The sequence below is a fragment of the Talpa occidentalis genome, unplaced genomic scaffold (assembly GCF_014898055.3).
Source record: "Talpa occidentalis isolate TD23 unplaced genomic scaffold, MPIMG_talOcc4v2.1 talOcc4.8, whole genome shotgun sequence".
Classification (NCBI taxonomy): domain Eukaryota; kingdom Metazoa; phylum Chordata; class Mammalia; order Eulipotyphla; family Talpidae; genus Talpa; species Talpa occidentalis.
Genome location: NW_023605194.1, coordinates 19,524,487 through 19,546,551, shown reverse-complemented (window position 1 = coordinate 19,546,551; position 22,065 = coordinate 19,524,487). Strand labels below are relative to the sequence as shown.

At 49.7% G+C, this 22,065-nt stretch overlaps 1 protein-coding gene across 5 annotated transcripts; it reads left to right on the top strand.

Moving 5' to 3' along the window:
• The first annotated feature begins 4,320 nt into the window (after positions 1 to 4,320).
• PPRC1 (PPARG related coactivator 1) lies at positions 4,321 to 21,778 on the top strand. 5 transcript variants are annotated; one of them, XM_037496274.2, is made up of 14 exons: positions 4,321 to 4,482; positions 9,158 to 9,346; positions 9,885 to 10,031; positions 10,152 to 10,253; positions 10,364 to 13,220; positions 15,211 to 15,264; positions 16,088 to 16,145; positions 16,914 to 16,981; positions 17,889 to 18,606; positions 19,578 to 19,736; positions 19,843 to 19,909; positions 20,026 to 20,147; positions 20,312 to 20,463; positions 20,726 to 21,778. In XM_037496274.2, the coding sequence occupies exons 1-14, from the start codon at positions 4,330 to 4,332 to the stop codon at positions 20,827 to 20,829; spliced, it is 4,950 nt and encodes a 1,649-aa protein (XP_037352171.1). In that variant the 5' UTR covers positions 4,321 to 4,329; the 3' UTR covers positions 20,830 to 21,778. The 5 variants fall into 5 exon arrangements, with proteins under 5 accessions (XP_037352171.1, XP_037352172.1, XP_037352170.1 ...); XM_037496275.2 differs by having other exon boundaries at positions 16,911 to 16,981; positions 19,849 to 19,909; XM_037496273.2 differs by having other exon boundaries at positions 16,911 to 16,981.
• Positions 21,779 to 22,065: the final 287 nt, after the last annotated feature.

Sequence of the window (22,065 nt, the reverse complement as noted above, 5' to 3'; positions counted from 1 at the left end):
TCCAAAAGCCTGCCACAAGCCCAAAGTACCTTCTGTTGGGGACCCATAGAACAGGGTCAGAAACAGTCAAACAAGTCTGGGAGGAAAAGAGCAAAATCAAGATAAAAGCTACCATTGTTAACCTCCTCACGGGGGTCTCTCACATCTGTCTCAACCATTCCAGACAAAGAAGCAAGCGCAATTTCTTCACATATCTGTCTGCTCCATGTAACTCCTTCAGGTCTCTTTCTTGCTCTCCATCCATCTTCCTCCCTTCCTCAGTTTCCTCTCCAGCTTCCTCTCTTGCTTGCTCAGCTCTACCCTCCTTTGGGTGGGGCAAGGAACCTGGAACCTCCCCTTTTCCTGGGCACCACCCTGTTACACCCTTAGCAGTGTATTTCAGTCAATCTGCCAGTTCTAGTCTCCACTCTGTCTTTGGTGAATCCTCTCACCCCTCTCCTGTACCTTCAGTCTATACCCTACTTTTTTTTTTTTAAAGATTTATTTATGCATACAAGAACTGGGGTACAGGACAGAGGTGCAGGCGAGTGAGAGGATTCCTCAGAGACAGAGTGGGGAACCGAACAGGCGGATCTACTGAAATACACTGCTGAGGGGACCAGCGGGTGAGATAGGAGAGGTCTGCTGAGCTATGTGGTTAGCTTCTTGGCCAGCTGGGGGATCAAACTGGTGCTGCAGAGGCTGTAGATAGCATCATAGTGCTGTGCTTAACCCCTTGCACCATCAGGGAGGCCCCTACACCCTAGTTCTTATATGCATAAATAAAAAAAATAAGTCTTAAAAAAAGTTTCAGGTGTGCAAATTTAGCATTTTAAAATAACAATTTTTTATTATCTCATTTAATATCTGAGGGTCAGGAATCTAGCAGTGGCTTAGTTGGTCGTTCTCACTCAGGATCTCTCACAAGGTCCAGCTATCCTCCAGGTCTGAAGTCACTTAAAAGTTTGACTGGGGGGCCTCCCTGGTGGTGCAAGGGTTAAGATGCAACCTAAGAAATTGTCCACAGCCTCTGCAAGGTGAGTTTGATCCCCTGCCAGCCAGGGAGCAACCCTCATGGCGCAGCAGACCTCTCCTGATTTGCCTGCTACTTCCTTCAGCAATGTACTTGGGTCAGTCTGCCTGTTCTGTTTCCCACTCTGTCTCTGGTGAATCCTCTCACCCCCCACACCTTTGGCCTGTACCCCAGTTCTTGTATGCATAAATAAATAAATCTTAAAAAGTTTGATTGGGGCTGGAGAATCTGCTTCTGAGCTCTTCAGAACCTTTGCACTGGTTGTTTTTAACAACAAAATGCTCTCTGTATGACTAGGTCTTCATTGTAATTCAAGTCTTACTTAAATATGTCCTTTTCAGAGGCCTTATGTCATCACACCATACGAAATTCTTTCCTCTTAGCTTTTTTTTTTTTTTTTAATTTTTTTTTTTTTAAGAGGCATGTTTTATTTATTTATTTATTTATTTGTTTGTTTATACATGCACTGGGTACAGTCAGAAGCGCGGGAGGGTGAGAGAATTCACCAGAGCCAGAGCAGGGAGCAGAGCAGGCAGAAGGACCGAAGTACACTGCTGAGGGGAGCAGCGGGCGGCAGGAGAGGTCTGCGCGCCATGTGGGACCCTCCTCCAGTGGCCGGGGAGCAGCCAGGGATCGAACCGGTACGGCAGAGGCCGCAGGCAGCTTTGCAACCCAGCGCTCAACCGCTGCGCCACCGGGGAAGCCCTCCTCCTCTTAGCTTTTACATTCTCCAATTCATCATTTATTTTCTGATAGAACTTATAGCTCTCTGAAATTATAATTATTTTTAAAAAGATTTTATTTATTTATTTGTTCATGCATACAAGAGCTGGGGTGTAGGCCAGAGGTGCTGGGGGCAGTGAGAGGATTTATCAGAGACAGAATGGAGAGCATAATAGGCAGATTAACTGAAACACTGCTAAGGGAAGCAGTGGGTGAAACAGGAGAGTCTGCTGTGCCATATGGGTAGCTCCCTGGCCGGGGATAGAACTCATGCTGCAGTGGTTGCAGATAGATTCATAGGTTGCGCCTTAACCCCTTGTGCCACCAGGGAGACCCCCTCTATACATTTTTATATGCATAGAAAAAGTGTCAGGGGGCCTCTTTGGTGGCGCAAGGGGTACATCTCAGCACCATGAAGCTATCAGCAGTCACTGCTGCATGAGTTCAATCCCTGACCAGGGAACTCACCCACATGGCGCAACAGACCTCTCCTGTATTACCCTCTGCTCCCCTCAGCAGTGTATTTCAGGCAATCCACCTGTTCTGTTCCCCATTCTGTTTCTGGTGAATCCTCTTAGCTTCCACCTCTGGCCTATACCCCAGTTCTTGTATGCATAAATAAATAAATCTTAAAAAAAAAAGTGTGGGGCTTCCCTGGTGTCGCGGGGGGTTAAGGCGCAACCTATGAAGCTATCTGCAGCAGGAGTTCAATCCCCAGCCAGGGAGCTACCCACATGGTGCAGCAGACAGCTCCTGTCTCTCCCACTGCCCCCCTCAGCACTGTATTTCAGTCAATCTGCCTGTTCTGTTCCCCACTCTGTCTCTGGTGAATCCTCTCACTCCCCCGCACCTCTGGCTTGTACCACAGTTCTTGTATGCATAAATAAATCAATCTTTAAAAAAAAAAAGTGTGGTGGAATACACACCAAAGGTGACAAGTATTAAATCTGGGGAGTAGAAATGGAATTTGCAGGCTAAGTATATCTTTTACTTTATAGTTTTGTACTCTTTGATCTAATTTTTAAACTTTTGCAATAATTGTTTTATTATTTTTTTAAAGAATTATTTTTTCCCCCTAAGATTTATTTATTTATTTATTTATTTATTTATTTATTTATTTATTTATTTATTTATACAAGCAGTGGGTACAGTCAGAAGGGCGGGAGGTGAGAGAATTCACCAGAGCCAGAGCGGGGAGCAGAGCAGGCAGAAGGACCGAAGTACACTGCTGAGGGGAGCAGCGGGCGGCAGGAGAGGTCTGCGTGCCATGTGGGACCCTCCTCCAGTGGCCGGGGAGCAGCCAGGGATCGAACCGGCGATACAGAGAATGCGGGCAGCTTCGCAACCCAAAGCTCAACCGCTGCGCCACCGGGGAGGCCCTGCAATAATTGTTTTAATAGGAAAATGAATTGCTTTTGAATGGCAAATTAAAAAATAGTAGAGATCGTAATGGACTGTAGAAATAGAGAGAGGGGCCTCCCTGGTGGTGCAGCGGTTAAGCGCTGGGTTGCGAAGCTGCCCGCGGCCTCCGTACAGCCGGTTAGATCCCCGGCTGCTCCCCGGCCACCGGAGGAGGGTCCTGCGTGGCGCGCAGACCTCTCCTGCCGCCCGCTGCTCCCCTCAGCAGTGTACTTCGTTCCTTCTGCCTGCTCTGCTCCCTGCTCTGGCTCTGGTGAATTCTCTCACCCTCCCGTGCTTCTGACTGTACCCAGTGCATGTATAAACAAACAAATAAATAAATAAAACATGCCTCTATAAAAAATATTTAAAAAAAAAAAGAATTAGAGATTACAATTTGCTTGGATGCGTAAAAGGGCTTTCGTGGATATACTGTGGCATGCAAGATGTGTCAAGGTTCGAGGATTCCGGGCTGAAAAACAAAGGCAGGAGAACACCTGTTGTTTTTGGGGGGACAACAAGGCGATGTAGAGTAGCAAGTAACACGTTTGGTAATAAAAAACCAGCATGAGTTTCTGAAGCTCGGAGAGACGTGGAGAATGTTTTTTTTTTTTTTTAATTAAAAAATTAAAAAAGAGATGGTGGTGGGAGAAAATAAATAAGTAAAATATAAACAAAAGAGATAGAGATAGAGAGAGAGAGAGACAGAATGCAGTGTTTTAAGATTATGCTCGAAGTAGTGCCGCAGTGTGAGAGTAGGTGAGGGTTAGCCCCTGGAGTGCCACTGCCACTAGGGTGTGCTGTTTCAAAACACAGGCCCACTTGGAAAAAGTGAAAGGAATGCATCACAGGTAGAACTTCATACAAAAGGGGCCTTCCGACACTTGCACAAATTAGGAAAATAAAAGATGTGGGTCTTACTACCTAGCACTCCCTAGGTAGGCCCCCCCTCAGCGCAACACAAAACTAAACGTTTTAGTTTGCCTAGAATATGGGTCTCTGCGTAAAGGAACTACTACTCCCAGACTACCTTGCGAGGCCAGGGCGCGCTTTTCGGGCGCGAGAAGGTCCCGCCGCTTGGCCTCCTGTGAGCCGTAGTTTTGCAATGCCTTTCGGGAATTGTAGTTATCCTCCCACAATCGGCTGGGCGAGGCGGCGCCGGCGATCAGAGCTGCGCTGGGTGTTCAGGGGCCAAGATGGCGGCGCGCCGGGGACGGAGAGACGGAGTCCCGCCGCCTCCGAGTGGGGGTCCCTGCCCAGACCCTGGCGGTGGAGTCCGCGGCAGCGGCTGGGGGAGTCGGAGCCAAGCGCAGCATGGGACTGTTGGCGCGGTGAGCGCCGGGGAGCAGGTGAGAGGCTGGCGGGCGGCCCGCAGCTGGCAGCAAAGCGGCGTGTGCCGGGCGGTGACACGTGGACGCCACAGCAAAGGGAGGAAGCGCTCGGGAATCGATGCCGGGTGGTAGCGGGAGACGGGTTGGGCCCAGTAGATCTGGGCCGTTTGCTTAGGGAGAGGTGGACAGAGGCAGGTCCCTCTGGCTGTTCCTCGGTAACGCCGGAGGGGCAGAGCCGGGTGTCGGAAACATGGCCCGCCGGAGGGAGTCAGGGATACGGACTTGGAGTCGAGGGCTGAAGACCTCCCTATGAGATTTAGAGTCGGGGTACTCCTAACCCAGAGCCGCAGTGCTGCTTCGGAGCCACGTGGGGTGAGGGGGGAGATTTTCCCGGGAGAACTTGTCTGCTTCCCCTCCCCCTCAAGGCGGCTCCGGCACCCACGTGGGTTGGCCTGGGGTGGGGGGGTCGGGCCGCGGGTCCACGTGGGGGCGGGGAGGGTATGTCCACGTGGCTCCCGCCCCAGGCTGTCCGGCATCTCGTGCGGGCGCTGGGGCCGCACTGCTGGGAACTGGGTGTGTCCCGACCGGTCCCGCCATCTCCGGCCTGGGCTGCGGTTCCCTGGCCGGTACAGAAGGTAGGGGCTGCTAGTCAACTTTGCCCGGAATCTTGGAGTTTTTTCCTCCTAGTTTGGTCCACAGCGCCTCTCGACAGCAGATGGTGAAGGACTTTCCAGATGTGCGGGGAGTCTTTTCCTGCGGATCACGGAGTGTGTTGGGAAGGGTAGAGGACTGAGGTTGAAGGGCTGTGGCGGCTTCTGTCTGACCGGCTTGGGGTGGGTTGTGAGTCACTGGCACTGGCATTTCGGTTGCCTGCAGTCCTGCCTCATTCGTGATTCAGGGGGCATGGGCAGTGTCAACATATACATGGGACAAGTTTAAGTAAGGAAAAGGGAATCTTCTCTCCGTCCCTCTCTGTTTACTCCAACCCCACTTTTGAGGAGGCAGCTAAGACCTGCTTCTGTGAACTCACATGAAAACTGAGATGGTCGGTGTTTAAGGCTCTCAGGAATTTTTGCTGGGGATGGGAAAAGTTGGAGGCTATTTGAGAGCTATTCTAGGCTAATTGAATATTTATTGGATGGGAGTGAGTTCTTTCTGTCAGATACTTTCTTGGCTTTCAGTTCTCTGTACTTACAAAATGTTATGTCCCATTCTTAGAAGTTTCCACCCAGAATGGACATGGGCAGGGCATAGTTTGAACTGTTATCTCTCTTAAGCAAATAACCTTGAAAGTATTTTGGTGCAAGGAGGGAAGGGGTTTCTAGGTGGGAGTTGGTGGGCTGCCACCTGCTAGGTAATGTGAGTTCTAACAGACCAATCCAAACCTCCAAGCCCTTTCCAGGAGAGAATGGCTTCTGGTACTTGGGAGCTGCCCACCCCTTCTTCCCTCTTTCAGCTCATGTTGTGGGGCTGTTACTATCCAACCTTTGAGGGAGATGCAGGAAGGATGCATGATCCAGCTCCAAATCAAGTTAGGTGGCTATTTGGAGTTGTAGTGGGTCTCATGGAGAGATGACCCACTTCCCCACAAAAAGATGGGTGTGTGAGATACCATTATGTTCAGGCACAGGGGATACTATGGTAGACCACACACAGTTCCTTCTTATGTTTTTATCAGGATAGTTAATAAATAATATGGACCAAAAGGATTTTGGGTTATAATCAGTAGTAATAATCAAATTTGTATTACTTTGCAGGATCCGTGAGGGAACAGTTTAAGATGAGATTGGAAGTCTGGGGGTGGGGGCTTTCATCAGAGGGAATACTACTCGAAGATCTTGAAGTGGGAGAGAATATCGTTTATTGGAGAAATGAAGAGACCTGTATGGTTAATTGTATTTTTATAGTGTGTAGAGAGCCAGGCATAGAGTGCTGAAAGGGAATACAGATGAGCAGAAGAATATGGTGAGGAAGACCAGGACCCCTGTAAGCCATTTTAAGGGTTTAAACCTGATGCTAAAATGCCATTGAAGGAATTTAGGGAGGGTCACCAGAGTGATCAGGTAAGTATTTTTAAAAGTTTTGCCTGGGCCTCCCTGGTGGCGCAGGGGTTAAGTCTCAGCGCTACCAAGCTATCATCAGCCACTGTGGCATGAGGCATGAGTTAGTTCCCCAAGTAAGGAGCTAACCTACATCGGCAGCAGTCTTCTCCTGTCTGGCCCGCTGCTCCCCTCAGAAATGTATTTCAGTAGATCTGCTTGTTCTGCTCCCCACTCTGTCTCTGGTGAATCTTCTAACCCCCGCACTTCTGGCCTACACTCCAGTTCTTGTATGCATAAGCAAACAAAAATATTTTTAAAAAAGTCTTAGCTGATTTTAATCCTCGTGGATAAGATTGGATCTGGAAAAAGCCATTTGGGAGGTTGAAGTTAGAGGTGCTGGCTGGATCACTTTAAGCCTGGTCTTAGCCCCTACATGATCTTGGTACTTTTAGCTATCTCCACTCAAGGAGACAACTTGGGAGTTGTGCTGTTGGGGATTGAGGGATAAGTGAGGTAAGGTGAAGAGAGGGGTGTCTCTGAGGTTTAAGTTCCTGCCTGGTGGAGGTGGTGATGAGTGCTTTTTAGAGCTGTGCGTTGTCTTGAGATTCTGGTCTAGTAGCTGAGCCGGGTAGGTGGCAGGCATGTTGAGATGCAGTCTTCTTGCTTACCCAGGATTTGCTGAGCCAGGTACTATTCAGCAGCTGCTTGTTGTAATTACAGGACTGTGAAGGCTTGGGAGGAGTTAGTGCCTAAAACCTGCCACCTTTCACATTTTTGGTGGACCTAGCCTCTGCAAGTGTCCCTATCTTGCCTTTTTTTCTCCCTGGGCATCAGAACTCCTCAACTTGATTAGGAGGGTGTGTGTGGGTACATAGTCACACCTGTTGTCTTTTTTTTTTTTTCTCTTGGAAGTGGTGTAGTTTCCCTTTGCTGCAGAAGGGGGTTAAGGGAGGAGTTGCTTGTTGTTCCTGTTCTCAGGCCTTTGCATCTTCTGTCTCTGGAGAGGAGAGAGCTGTGGCTCTGGCCTTACCAGCTCCATTCCAGCGACTTCTGGCCCTACCCACGCCCACACTTTTGACAGGCCTGGACTGGAGCCTCCCTGCTTGACAAGGCTGAAGACATTGCTAGTTCTCAGGGGAGTGGTGGGGTGTTGCCTCCATCTACAGAATCAAGCTTTCTCTTTTGCTCTCACCTGGTGGGGATAAAGGAAGAGACTCTCCTGTTGGGACTACCATTGAGAGTTTGTGTGGTACACTGTAGGCTTTCAAAATTAAAGTGTGAAACAGTGAATATCAACTGTGTGTAAGACATCGTGCTTGGTATCATGGGTAACCAGGAAGTTTAAGTAGTTTTTTTTTTTAAAGGTTTATTATTTTTTTAAAAAAAGGATTTACTTATACATATAAGCACTGGGTAATAGGCCAGAGGCATGGTCCCAGGGGGTGAGAGGATTCACCAGAGATAGAGTGGGCAACAGAAGAGGTGGATTGACTGAAATATACTGCTCAGGGGAGCAGTGGGCCAGACAGGAGAGGTCTGCTGCGCCATGTGGTCACCTCCCTGGCTGGGGATTGAACTTGTGCTGCAGAGGCTGTGGATATCTTCAAAGTGCTGAGACTTAACCCCTTGCACCACCAGGGAGGCCCCAGTTTAAGTAGTTTTAAATCCTTACAAGACCAAAAAGAATATAAGCTAATAGATACAAAGGGTTATTTACCCCAAAGGAACTTGGAATCTAGTGTTAGTAATGATGCAAGGAATGTTATAAGGTGGGATGGGGACAGGATACCATTGTCAGAAAAGCTGGTGGTATAGAAATATAAATAATTCAAGGGTGTGAGGCGATAGTAGCATGGGCTGGAGAAGCCTGGGGTGTCTTTGTGAAGAAGTAGGAGTTGAGCCAAGAAGAGAAGAGAGCTCTGAGCAAGATTTGTGGGGAGGTGAGGTGGTTGTAGATGAAATTGCTTGCTTTTGCTGACCTTCTTTCTTGTGCTGTGCCCCTTAGACAACCTATTTTTACCATGCCAAGCAGATGGCTCTTTGAGCAACCTTGATCATTTTGAATTTTTTACTCCCCAGTTTATTTATTTTTTAAAGATTTACTTATTTATGGATACAGGCACTGGGGTACAGGCCAGAGGGGTGTGTGTGTGTGGGGGTGGGTGGGGGACAGTTGAGAGGATTCACCAGAAACAGAATGGGAAACAGAACAGCTGGATTGACTGACATACACTGCTGAGGGAAGCAGCAGGCGAATCAGGAGAGGTCCGCTGCGCCATGAGGGTAGCTCCCTGGCTGGGGATCGAACTCATGCTGCAGAGGCTGTGGATAGCTTCATAGGTTGCGTCTTAACCCCTTGCGCCACCAGGGAGGCCCCTTTTACTCCCCAGCTTAATAATTTCCTGTGGCTCTGATTGTTTCTGGATAGAGTCCTTGAATACTGCCATCCTGGTTGGGACTTTTGCTAGTGGTTGTACATCTCTCTACCCAGCACATGCAACGGTTTGGTTATGGTGGAGTTCCTGCTCAGTCTGGGCCCATTGGTGTAGGGCTTGGCCCTGGTTTCGGAAGTATATCAGTCAGCTACCTCAGAGGGTCTATGTCCTACCACCTTTGCCGTGCCCTTCTGACCTTTCTCGCCTTTTCCTCAGGTGCTGCTACATGAGGAGGGGGGCGATTCTGGCTTTGTCAGTCTGTCTCGACTGGGACCCTGTTTGAAGGACAAGGACCTGGAAACAGAGGGGCTGATGCTGCAAGATGAGACGTTGCTGGAGACCATGCAGAGTTACATGGATGCCTCCCTCATCTCCCTCATTGAAGATTTTGGGAGCCTTGGAGAGGTGAACTGGGGCTGGACTTGGAGGTGTTCAGGCTTGGGAGGCTCTGACTCAGTGGCAATACTCTCCCAGATCTGATGGTCTTGCATACCTGACCAAAGACCTGAAAGTATGTTTTTTTCCTCTAGATGAGAGTTGGGTTGTAGGCTGCCAGGTTATAGCCCACGTAAGGATGCCTTGGTCGGATTGGACTATAGTCCAGGGCCTTTCTCCTTGCCTGTGTCCTTAACTTACATGTCCAGAGGGTTCTGATGTCTGAGCTCAATTCCAGTCTAGTCAAAGGTTGTCTCCTGAGTATCCCACATTACCTGAGGGTAGGTGGAGTGTATGAAACAAACTTTGAATTCAGTGTTGACACCAGACAGATCGTGGGTGGTAGCAAATGTGATTGTAACTCATGCCTCCTGGTACTCAAATCTCTCTCTGGCAGTTGAGCTGAACTGTGCCTGGGAGACTGATTTTGCTTGGCATGCAGTCCTTTTCAGTTGTCCATTATGTCATTAGGGATGTCGGTCACACTTTCCTGTTCTTTCTGGAGCAGAGCATGTTATCTTTGGAAGACCAGAATGAAGTGTCTCTGCTCACGGCTCTGACGGAGATCTTGGATAATGCAGATTCTGAGAACCTGTCTCCGTTTGACAGCATTCCTGACTCGGAGCTGCTTGTGTCACCTCGAGAGGGCACCTCTGTGAGTGTGGGATTAGGGGCAGGGAATGCGCAGTTGGTACAAAGGTTAGAACTACATACCTGGGATTATTTGCATAGTTCTGAAGCACAAACTCATTTCAGGTCTTTTTCTCCCTTTCAGCTGCACAAGCTGCTCACCCTCTCCCGGACACCACCAGAACGTGACCTCATAACACCTGTTGATCCATTGGGGCCCAGCACAGGCAGTAGTAGAATGAATGGGGTAAGTCTACCCTAGAGAGCCTTAAGGAAATTCTAGGAGGGAGGACCATGTGGGGACAGGTCTGAAAAAATAGATTGCTCAAGAAAATTTCTGTGGTTTCTCTCCTACAGGTTGAGATGGCTCTTGCAGATCCCCCTTGGGACTTCTCTCCACCCTCCTTTTTGGAGACCTCTTCCCCCAAGCTTCCTAGCTGGAGACCTCCAAGATCGAGACCCCGCTGGGGCCAATCCCCTCCTCCCCAGCAGCGTAGTGATGGGGAAGAAGAGGAGGAGGTGGCCAGCTTCAGTGGCCAGATGCTTGCTGGGGAGCTTGACAACTCTGTGAGCAGCATCCCAGACTTTCCCATGCACCTGGCTTGCCCCGAGGAAGAAGATAAAACAGTAGCAGCACAGGTGGCAGTGCAGGCAGCTGGGGACGAGAGCATCTCCTCCCTGAGTGAGCTGGTGCGGGCCATGCACCCATATTGCCTGCCCAACCTCACCAACCTGACATCACTCCAGGATGAGCTTCAGGAACAGCCGGATGATTTGACACTGCCTGAGGATTGTGTGGTACTAGAGATTGTAGGCCAGGCAGCTACAGCTGGCAATGACCTGGAGATCCCGGTTGTGGTGCGGCAGATCCCTCCTGGACCCCAGCCTGTGCTCCTGGATGACTCGCTAGCAACCAGCCCAGCCTTGCAGCTGCTCATGCCTACACTAGAGTCAGAAACAGAGGCTGCTGGGCCCAAGGAAGCCCTTTGCCCTGAGAAAGACGGGTTGTCCCTGGAGTCAGAGGTAAAGTTCGAGTCAGCCTGCTTGTTGGAGCCCAGAGAGGTCACGGAGCCAGTGCTGCCCAAAGGGCCTCAGAACCCACCGGATAATGCAGTGCTGAGTTCCCAGAGAGCTCGAAAGGGCAGGAGGAAGAAAAGCAAGGAGCAGCCAGCAACCTGTGCAGAAGGCTATGTCAGGAGGCTGAGATCATCCTCTCGTGGGCAATCTAAAGTGGCTACAGAGGTGAACTCTCAGGCAAGCAACTTGCCTCAGGAGGAACTTAAAAGAGAGGTTGGGCCTCCCCGCAGTAGAGGGAAGCCCCGGGCGTGGGCTCGAGCCTGGGCAGCTGCTTTGGAAAAGCCTAGCTCTGGGAACTTGGAAAATAGTGCTGGAAAAGCTAGTCCTGCTAAGGAAAGTCCTCTAGACCTCTATCCAAACCTAGTTGACACCATCCAAGTCAAATCTGTTCCAGTGCATCTCTCATTGGGTGACTCTTCTCGCACCAGCATCATGCCACTTGACTCTGAAGCTGGTCCCGTTGCAGTTGATCCTGTTCTTGATGACTCTGTACCTGTTGACCCTGCATTGGTTGACCTTGCTTCAGCCAACTCAAAGCTCGTTGACCCTCTCCCAGCAGACCCAGTCCTGGCTGACTCGGAAATAGTTGACCCTGCAGTTGTTCCCATCGCAGATGATTTGCCACCAGTGGACCCTGTGCCAGCTATCCCAGCACCAATTGACTCTGTTCCTGATGACCCAGCTCTAGCTGACCCTGTGCTAGTGAAGTCTAGGCCAACCGATCCAAGACGTGGTGCAGTATCAGCTCTGAAGTCAGAGTCTTCAGATCCCTCAAAGGCCATCATCCCTGAAGTCAAGGAGGTCTTGGGTCCTCTAAAGGTGGATAGTAGTAGCAGTGCCTCAATTCAGGAAGCCAGACCTCGGCCTCTTAGCCTATCTGAGTACTGGCGGCGAAGGCAGCAGCGCCAAGCAGAGGCAGAAGAGAAGAGTTCCCATCCTCCAGCTGGGAAGTGGCCCAGTCTCCCAGAGACTCCCAAAGGACTGGCAGACATCCCATGTCTTGTCATCCCACCAGCCCCAGCCAAGAAGACAGCTCTGCAAAGAAGCCCTGAGGCTCCTCCTGAAGCTTGCTTCATACCTGTGGGTCCCAGCCCTGCTTCTCCTAGTCCTGAGCCACCTGCAAGCAAATCTGTGGCTTCAACTCCCACTGAGCAGGTGCCGTCCCAAGAGATGCCACTGCCAGCAAGACTTCCACCTTCTACTGTACAGCCCATGTCCTACCCAAGGCCCACTACTCTGCCTTTTACCCCAGGTGGTCTGGGCATGACCCCTATGCTGCCCCTTACCACAAATGGACAAGGGGCCCCCAGTCTGCCCCCACCTCCCTTGCAGCCTCCTAGACTTCCAGTGTCTATGGGGCCAGTGCCACCTGATCCCTATACTCTCTATGCCCCTGTGCCACCTTGGCCTTGTTATCCCTCTGTATCCCCTTCTGGCTATCCTTGCCTGCCTCCTCCACCAACAGTGCCCCTAGTGTCTGGTACTCCTGGCACATATGCTGTGCCTCCCACTTGCAACGTGCCTTGGGTACCCCCTCCTGCCCCAGTCCCACCTTACAGCTCCAGCTGTACCTATGGGCCCTTAGGATGGGGCCCAGGGCCACAACACCCTTCATTCTGGCCTACTGCACCTCCACCTCCTTTGCCTCTAACCTCTGTTGGGGCTATTCCCTCAGCCAAGACTGAACCCAACAGCATCACACCAGGCCCTTCTGAAAGTGTAATTCCTGGGCCGATGGCTCCTCCCCTCAGTCTTGAGTCAGCTGGCCAGGTAGTGCCACAGATCGAGCCCACGAAGGTGGAGGTCAAGCCAATAACCACATCTCCCCATATGAAACACAAGGTGTCCTCCCCGGTGCAAAGCCCCCGGATCAAGGCTTCACCATGTCAGTCTGCTGAGAATGTGACTGTTGAGGAGTCTGAGTCAGAGAGGCTAAAACCTGAGACCCAGGAGATCAGGCCCAGGGAGAAGCCCCTGTCTCCTGTTGCCAAGGCTTTTTCCACACCTACACCAAGGCAGGGCACTGTCCCTAAGCTGCCTGCTATCCACCCAGCCCGTCTAAGGAAACTGTCCTTTCTGCCTACTCCACGTCCTCAGGGTGCTGAGGACGTTGTGCAGGCTTTCATCAGTGAGATTGGTAAGTGCCACACAGTTCAATTGTGTGAACATGGGTTAGTTGATAAGTGTTAGGGGAGGAAAAACCACCTTGATGGGGTTGGCTTTTCTTGGATTTCCTGGGAGGGTTCTTTTGTTTTTTTTTTTGGGTGGGGGTGGGACCCTTGCCAGCAGCCGGAGAGCAAACTGGCGCTGCAGAGGCTGCAGGCAGCCTCGCAGCCCAGTGCTTAACCGCTGCGCCACCAGGGGAGGCCCTCTTGGGAGGGTCCTTGATTGGTGAAGGTCTGGGTTTGTAGGAGTCCTTCCTGCTTCGTGTTATGGTCCTGGTTTACTTAGTGTATTGGGCAGGTGGAGCATAAAGGGAGAAGTGAGGTGCTTTGGGACTTCTTGGGACTTGTGATTTCAGTTGATAGGTCCTGGTTTTTATCTTTTTATTTTTATTTTTTAATTTCCAAAAGGACAGGTTTATTACAAAAAGGAAAAGAAAAGTAAATGATGCTTGCATAGACACAAGCAGGCAGAACTGTCTGGACCTGGTTTTTATTATTTATTTATTTATTTATAAAGATTTATTTATTTATACAAGCACTGGGTACAGTCAGAAGCGTGGGAGGGTGAGAAAATTCACCAGAGTCAGAGCGGAGAGCAGAGCAGGCAGAGTGACGAAGTATACTGCTGAGGGGAGCAGCGGGTGGCAGGAGAGGTCTGCGCACCATGTGGGACTTTCACCTGGTGGCCGGGGATTGAACCGGCGCTGCAGAGGCTGCGGGCAGCTTCGCAACCCAGCTCTCAATCGCTGCACCACCAGGGAGGCCCCTTTATTTTTTTATGATGTAATTTTTTAAAAGATTTTATTTTGGTGTAGAAGAACTGAGGTACAGAGGTATGTGTGGGGGTGTGTGTGAGAGAGGATTCACTAGAGAAAGAGTGGGGAGAACAGGCAGACCCACAGAATACACTGCTGAGGGGAGCAGCGGGTGAAACAGGAGAGGTCTACTGTGCTGTGTGGGTCAATTCCCTGGCCTGGGATAGAACTCAGGCCACAGCAGAGGGCCTTTGTGGTGGTAGTGCTGAGACTTAACCCCTAGGCCACCAGCCTTTGCGGCAGTTTTGCAACCCAGCGCTCAACCGCTGTGCCACCAGGGAGGCCCCCTGTTTTTTTTTTTTTTTTTTAAATTTATTTATTCATGTATATAAGAACCGGGGTACAGGCCAGAGGTGTAGCGGGGAGGCACAGAACAGGCAGACTGATCGAAATAAACTGAGTCAGGAGAGGTCTGCTGCGCCATGTGGGTCGCCTCTCTGGTCGGGGATCGAACTTGTGCTTCAATGGCTGTGGTTAGCTTCATAGTGCTGTGTGTAACCCCTTGTGCCACCAGGGAGGCCCCGTGGTGTTTTTGTTTTTTTTTTAAAGATTTATTTTATTTTAACAAGAACTGGGGTACAGGCCAGATTTGTGGGAGGGTGAGAGGATTCACCAGAGACAGAGCGGGGAACAGAACAGGCAGACTGGTGAAATACACTGCTGAGGGGAGCAGTGGGTGAGGCAGGAGAGGTCTGCTGTGCCATGTGGGATTCTCGCTGGCTGGCCGGGATTGAACCCGCGCTGCAGAGGCTACGTTGCAAACAGCTTCATGGTGTGGTGCTCAACTGCCTGCGCCACCAGGGAGGCCCTTTTTTTTTTTTTTAAAGATTTATTCTGATCTATTTATGCATACAAGAACTGGGTTGTAGACCAGAGGTGTGGGGGGAGGGGTGAGAGGATTCACCAGAGATAGAGTTGGGCGCAGAATAGGTGGATCTATTGAATACACTGCTGAGGGGAGCAGTGGGGGAGATAGGAGAGGTCTGCTGTGCCATGTGGGTCAGCTTCCTGGCGGGGATTGAACTCATGCCACAGTGGCTGGTGATAGCATGATAGTGCTGAGACTTTAACAAACCCTGCGGTAACCCCTGCGCCACCAGGGAGGCCCTGGCCTTCGTTTTTAATCTTGTGTTGTGTGCTTCCACAGGAATTGAGGCATCAGACCTGTCCAGTCTGCTGGAGCAGTTTGAGAAGTCAGAAGGTGAGGGAACCTGGGTAGCTTTGCTCCAACCTTTTTCTGTTAATCTGTCCTGTGGGCCCAACCCTTAAAATTGTTTAAACCAGGGCTGGGAGGGGATGGAGAAGTGCAGTCTCAGTGACTAGAGCAGCCCCCTAATTGGAATGGGAGACAAGATTCACCTGTGACTAGTCAAGGGGAGGGTGGTGGCGCAGTATGGCAGGAAATGTGAAAAAGTAGATGGACATGGAGATCCAAGTTGGTTTTGTTGCTTGGAGACATTTTTCTAGAGGGAACTAACTCTCAAGCTAGACCTTAAAAAAGACAGGACTTGATCAAGAGAGTTCATATGTGGTGTATAAAGGCATGAATATAGGAAGGATTGTGTGTGGTATGTTTGGAAGGCAGTGGATGGTTTTCTCAGTACAGCACCTAGCAATGGGTCTCGGTGCAGTGGAGAACGAGTATCCTGTTCTGAACAGATTATAGTCTAATTGAGGAGAAAAACCCATAGACTTAGTAAAATATAAGTGCAGCACAAGAGTAGGCAATGAGACTAGGAAATGAGTTAGATGGATCATGTAGAAACCTGAATGCCAGACTTGGAAGTTTGGACTCTTGTCTCAGATTCAGTGAAAAGTGTGGATGTTTCTGAGCAGAAGAGACTGTATAATAGTTACTGAAAATAGCATCTGGGTACTTGTTGGAAGAGAAAGGATCGCTGGATATCCCAGTGAATATATAGGCAAAGAGGATTTTCCCCCTTTGGGTCTCAAAGCCCGTTCTTCTGTACCTCTTCAGTCTGGAACATCTGGTTGGGCTTTAAACTAATATGATTTCTTTGCAGCCAAAAAGGAGTGCCCTCCCCCGGCTCCTGCTGACAACTTGGCTGTAGGAAACTCAGGGTAAGTATGGAGACATGAGTGAGTTACCCTACAGCTGTTGGTCAGCAGCCGGCTGGTGCTCCAGGACGATCAACTGGATGCCTCTATCACAGGGATGTTTAGTCAGTTCTAGACTCTTTCCCTCTTTCCCATCCCCTGCTCTGCCCATCACTAGTGGGCACTGTCTTGGATAGTGAGGTAGAAGGACTTATACCATCCTCTAGCTGATTTCAGTCTGGAATTCCAAATGTCCTGAAGATGCTTTTTACCTTCTGTGAAAGTCATGCATTTAGGGATTTCTTTCTTTCATTTTGTAAACTAAGCTTTTTCAGTGGTGGTGATGACATATAATAAAGTCGGGCGAGATTTTCATGGTTAGGGCTCCATTGACTCTTAAGACGATACAGGCACCCTGGAGCTGCTTGTTCCCCAGTCTCCCAGCCCTCAGTGACCTTTTTTCATTTTTCATGTTCATGGTATCCCATCCTGTTCTGCCACGCATGTTGCCCTCTACATTGATTTTGGGTTGGTTTGAGCTGGGCAGACAAGGCACTGGCTTGAAGGAGGTGAGGAGTATTCAAGGTCGACCTGCCTCCTGGAATTGAGCAGAGCTGAGTGAGACCTAACCTACACTAAGTCCCCTTTTGTGCTGGAGGAGAATGATAGGGGCCGTTTGTGCATCTCAGTCCTCTCTGCACGTACCCCTCTCCCATTGCTCTGTGAGGAAAGCAGATAAACAAGATATTGAGGAGGCAATGAACCAGGCTTTCCCTTTTCCCCTGCCAGCAGCGTTGACACTCCCCAGGAGAAGAGACCCCTAGACCGGTTACAAGCCCCAGAACTGGCCAACGTGGCAGGTGGGTTCCGGGTGGGGAAACTGTGCCTTTGATGAGTTTATGCAGCAAATGTTTGTAGCGCCTGTTCTGTACTAAGTGTGTGCAGATGTTGGGGGTATACAGATCTGATCCTCACCCTTGAGGTTCTCACAGTCCAGGGGCAGATGTACAAAAGATGAGCGTGTTAAGTATCAGAAAGAAGCCTGAGTGATACATGCTGGCCTGAAGAGGGACACTCTGAGGTCAGGTAGACTTAGAGGGTGGGCATTCTAGGTAAATGGAACAGCTCGAGTGAACTAAAGAAATAAAGCTAGTCTGATATGTTTTGGGGAATTGAGAGGTTTGGTTTGGCTGGAGTTCATGGCTGAAAAGGGTGGTGGGCAGAGAGTTAAAGTGAAAGATAAAGTTGGAGTGGTAAGTAGGAGGTCAGATTTGGGGAACTTTGAACACCATGTTAAGCCATGTTTGGATTTTATCCTGTACATTGAAGAAACAGTTGAGAAAGCTTTATCAAATTGTTTTTTTGGGTGCCCTCACTGGCAAGAATGTAGAAGAAAGTGGATAGGTATACAGCCCAAGGTAGGAGACCATCAGGAGATGATTACATGAGTCCAGGCCATGTGCAGCCTGGGTAGAGGGGTGGGTTTAAGAATGGAGTAGACCAGACAGCACCTGGTCACCCACTGGGTTTGGGCAGTGAGATTGATAGCTTTAGGAGGACCCTGGTCTAGCTGGGTTCCTATTGTTGGTCCACAAGGTGGGGAACTTGGAAAATGAATAGTGAAGAGTTAGTGGGGGCAAGTTGGGCTGTTGACCATTGTTGGGGTACTTTGGGAGATGAGGTGGGGCCCTGGAGCCTATAGACAGAGTGTGTAGAAGTATAGAATCAGATCTCATCCTGCTGTCTCAACCCTCCCTCCCCTCACAGGGCTCACCCCACCAGCTACCCCTCCCCACCAGTTATGGAAGCCCCTGGCTGCTGTCTCACTGCTGGCCAAAGCCAAATCTCCTAAGTCCACCGCCCAGGAGGGAACCCTGAAGCCTGAAGGAGTTACAGAGGCCAAACATCCAGCTGCAACCCGCCTCCAAGAAGGGGTCCATGGCCCTAGTCCAATCCATGTGGGCTCTGGGGACCATGACTATTGTGTCCGGAGCAGGACACCCCCCAAAAAGATGCCTGCCCTAGTCATTCCAGAGGTGGGCTCCCGATGGAACGTCAAACGCCATCAGGACATAACCATCAAACCTGTCTTGTCCCTGGGCCCAGCTGCCCCAATGCTTTCACGCACAGCTGTCTCCCAGGAGCCACTTGATTACAGGACTAGCAGTGAACAGGCAGATCCCTCCACCCCTTGCCTTGCCCCGTCTGCCTTGATGTCCCCTGAGGCCTCGCCCTGCCGGAATGACACTAGGACTCCCTCTGAGCCCTCAGCCAAGCAGCGGTCAATGCGCTGTTACCGAAAAGCCTGCAGGTCAGCCAGCCCCTCAGGCCGGGGCTGGCAGGGCCGCCGTGGCCGCAGCAGCCGTTCTGTCAACTCTGGGTCCAACAGGACCAGCGAAGCATCTTCTTCCTCATCCTCATCGTCGTCTTCCTCATCCCGATCTCGGTCCAGGTCCCTCTCCCCCCCACACAAGAGGTGGCGAAGGTGAGCTCTGAGGGCTTGTTAGGTCCTCTCCACTTAGGAAGTTCATGTACTCTTCTCTGATTTTCTTTGAGAACTTTTGTGAATTTGATACTTTCAGGCACTAAGGCTTCTATTTCTGTTTTTGGCTTTTATCTTCTTTCTCTTTCCTAGATCATTGAGGCAACAGACTTGAGAAGATAGTTTCTATTCCCTGTTGGAACTTGGGGTATCCCTGAGGTCTCCTGCTTCCTTGAGACCTGTGTTGGGGAGACTACTAGGGTTTGATCTTGACCATGTTGATTCTTTTGCATAGTGTGCCAGTCCTCATTTTTGTTACTGTACTGGTGGTGTAGGAAGATAGGATAGGGGGCTGTTAATGACAAACAGTCCTTTAATCTTGTTGAGGAAAGAATCTGGGGCATTTGCTTTTGAGCTTATTGTGGCCTCACCTCTTTTTTGGTAGTACCTTTTTCTTAGTGACAGACCCAAATTTTCCACTTAGTGAAGAATTCTTGTTTTTTGACAGTGAAGCATATCTTCATTAATTGCCTGTATTGTAGGTTTAGTGCAGTCATGTCCCCTTTATGCCATGGTCATAAGCATTCCTTTGAGACATGTTAGGGGAGCCAGGAACCTGGAGATCCAGGCCTGGCCACCCTACTAGTTGTCAGACCTAGAACCCAGCTCTTTGTCTTTGTGAGTCTCCATTTATTTTTCTTCTTTCTGATGTGGTAGATACTTTTTTCAATTTTTTTGATTGCATAATTGAAAATAATTATGATCTGTGCCCAAACAGTTAAGACATTCCAGATACATCTAAAGTTTGTGAGAACTTCAGTTTGATTATCTGTGAAGAGTTCTTGTAGACTTCCTCAGCTTTGCTTTTGGTCTTGAACTTCCTGATGAGGGTTGGGGTGGCAGAGACCAAGGTGAGGTAAGTGGAAAATAGCTGCTCCACTTCCAGCATTATTGCATGTCCCTTCATTCTTCAGGTCTAGTTGCAGTTCCTCTGGGCGATCCCGAAGATGTTCTTCCTCCTCCTCCTCCACTTCCTCCTCTTCCTCCTCTTCCTCTTCCTCATCCTCCTCATCCAGTTCCCGAAGCCGGTCTCGCTCTCCATCTCCCTGCCGGAGAAGTGACAGGAGACGGCGGTAAGTACATGTTCAGGGAGCCAGTGCATCTGGGACGCAAGTGCCTGAGAGTCTGAAACTTGAGTTGTCTAATGTCTTGGTGACTGATGACACCCTTTCTTGTCAGGTACAGCTCTTACCGTTCACATGACCATTACCAAAGGCAGAGAGTGCTGCAGAAGGAGCGTGCAATAGTGAGTTACAGGGTCCTGGGAGGAGAGGGGACTTGCCTCTGAGCAATAAGCTCAGGGAGCCGTCTGAGGCTGTTGCCTAGGCTCATGGTGTGTGGATTTTTCTTGACTCAACATAGGAAGAGAGAAGAGTGGTCTTCATTGGGAAGATACCTGGTCGCATGACTCGGTCAGAGCTGAAACAGAGGTTCTCTGTTTTTGGAGAGATTGAGGAGTGCACTATCCACTTCCGTGTCCAAGGGTAAGATTGAACCCTAAGGTTAGAATGGACTTTTTGCTCAGGTGTGCTGGGCAATGTGACATACCTTCATTGCTGCAGAGGGTTGGCCACTTGGGGAATTTCTTTCTGTAACCTGGCATGTGCCTAGATAGCCATGATAGCCCCTGCCTCACCCTCCCCACCAGTGACAACTATGGCTTCGTCACTTACCGCTATGCTGAGGAAGCATTTGCAGCCATCGAGAGTGGTCACAAGCTGAGGCAGGCAGATGAACAGCCCTTTGATCTCTGCTTTGGGGGCCGCAGGCAGTTCTGCAAGAGAAGCTATTCTGATCTTGGTGAGTGGAGGGTATACCACCTTTCCCCAGAAGGGTTCCCAGACTGTTGAGAGTGGGAGTGGGTCAAGGCAGACTTGTCTTCATCTAACATAAGAAGAACCTAGGGGGAGGGATGAGAGAAGTGGGGACTTTCCTATCTGACTTAAAATCAGGGCAATTTTAGCTCCATCGATTATTGGGATGGGAGATGGCTGGCCACATGAGGACCCTGTGGTTGGGAAGTGTGGTCAGAGACTTTGTTTGTCTTTTTCTACCCTTATAGACTCCAACCGGGAAGACTTTGACCCTGCTCCTGTAAAGAGCAAATTTGATTCCCTTGACTTTGACACATTATTGAAACAGGCCCAGAAGAACCTCAGGAGGTAACCCTGGGCCCTTCTCCCCCTCTCCCTTTTCTTTGGAGGTGCCCAGCCTCCGCCCCCCTCCCCCACTCGGGGAGAGCTGCTAGTGAGGAGATGACTGTTTTATAAAGAAATGGAAAAAAGTGAAATAAAAAAAATGTGTTAAATCAGATTTTTTTACAGGGGTATTTCTTTTTTATAGCAGGCATTGAAACATTAATTTGCATTCCTATGTAACATGGATGGGGCTGTGGGGTTCCCCCAGTGTTTGGAACATCTAAGTCACTATGCAGACTAATAAACATGAACTAGAAAGAACTCCCAAGTGCTGCTGTGCTTCTTTCTATGGTGCTAGTGCTAGGCACATCACTTTGCCTCTCTGGACACAATCAAGAACATGCATACCTCCATTGAGTTCCTAGGACCTCTCCTGTCAAGGTGCAGAATCCTTCTGGGTTTGAAACTTGGCTCTTTAATAGTGTGTTGTCAGTGAAATCAGTACTCTTGGGCAGTTCTTCTCAAACTTTAAAAGGGCATTGAAGGGGGCCTCCTTGGTGGCTCAAGGGGTTAAGATGCAACCTATGAAGCTCTCCACAGCCACTGCAGCACGAGTTTGATCCCTGGCCAGGGAGCTACCCACATGGAGCAGCAGACCTCTCCTGACTTGCCCATTGCTCCCCTCAGCAGTGTATTTCAGTCAGTCTGCCTGTTCTGTTTCCCACTCTGTCTCTTGTGAATCCTCTTACCCTCACACCTCTGTACCACATTTCTTGTATGCATAAATAAATAAATCTTTTTAAAAAAATAAAAAGGGCATTGAATTATCTAGAGTTCTTTATATAATGCGGAGTCTGACTGGTGGGCCAGGGCCTGAGATTCTGCATATCAAACAAGGAAATGCTGGCATCCCAGGAAGGAATTCTAATATCAGAGACCTAGAGGAAGCTCACGTGTACCAAATAAGGGTTTCCTAAACTGAGGCTTGTGTGTACATGCATTGTTTTAGTATGAACGCAGGGCTTGGCACACAGGTGCTTAGATTTTAAAGAATAAATGCATTGCTAAAACTCTTTGAGAGGGAGACATAGGCGCTTATAGAGGGGAGTGCCTGTGTTGAGAAAGGCAAAGGAGTTATGTCCCCTAAAAGGATCCTCACCCTTCCTGAGAGACCAAGTAGTCGGGGAGTAGTGGGTAGTACTAAAGGGGTTGCTGCCTGCGAATGTGAGCTGAAATACTATAGAACTGAAATTGGCAGGTCTGG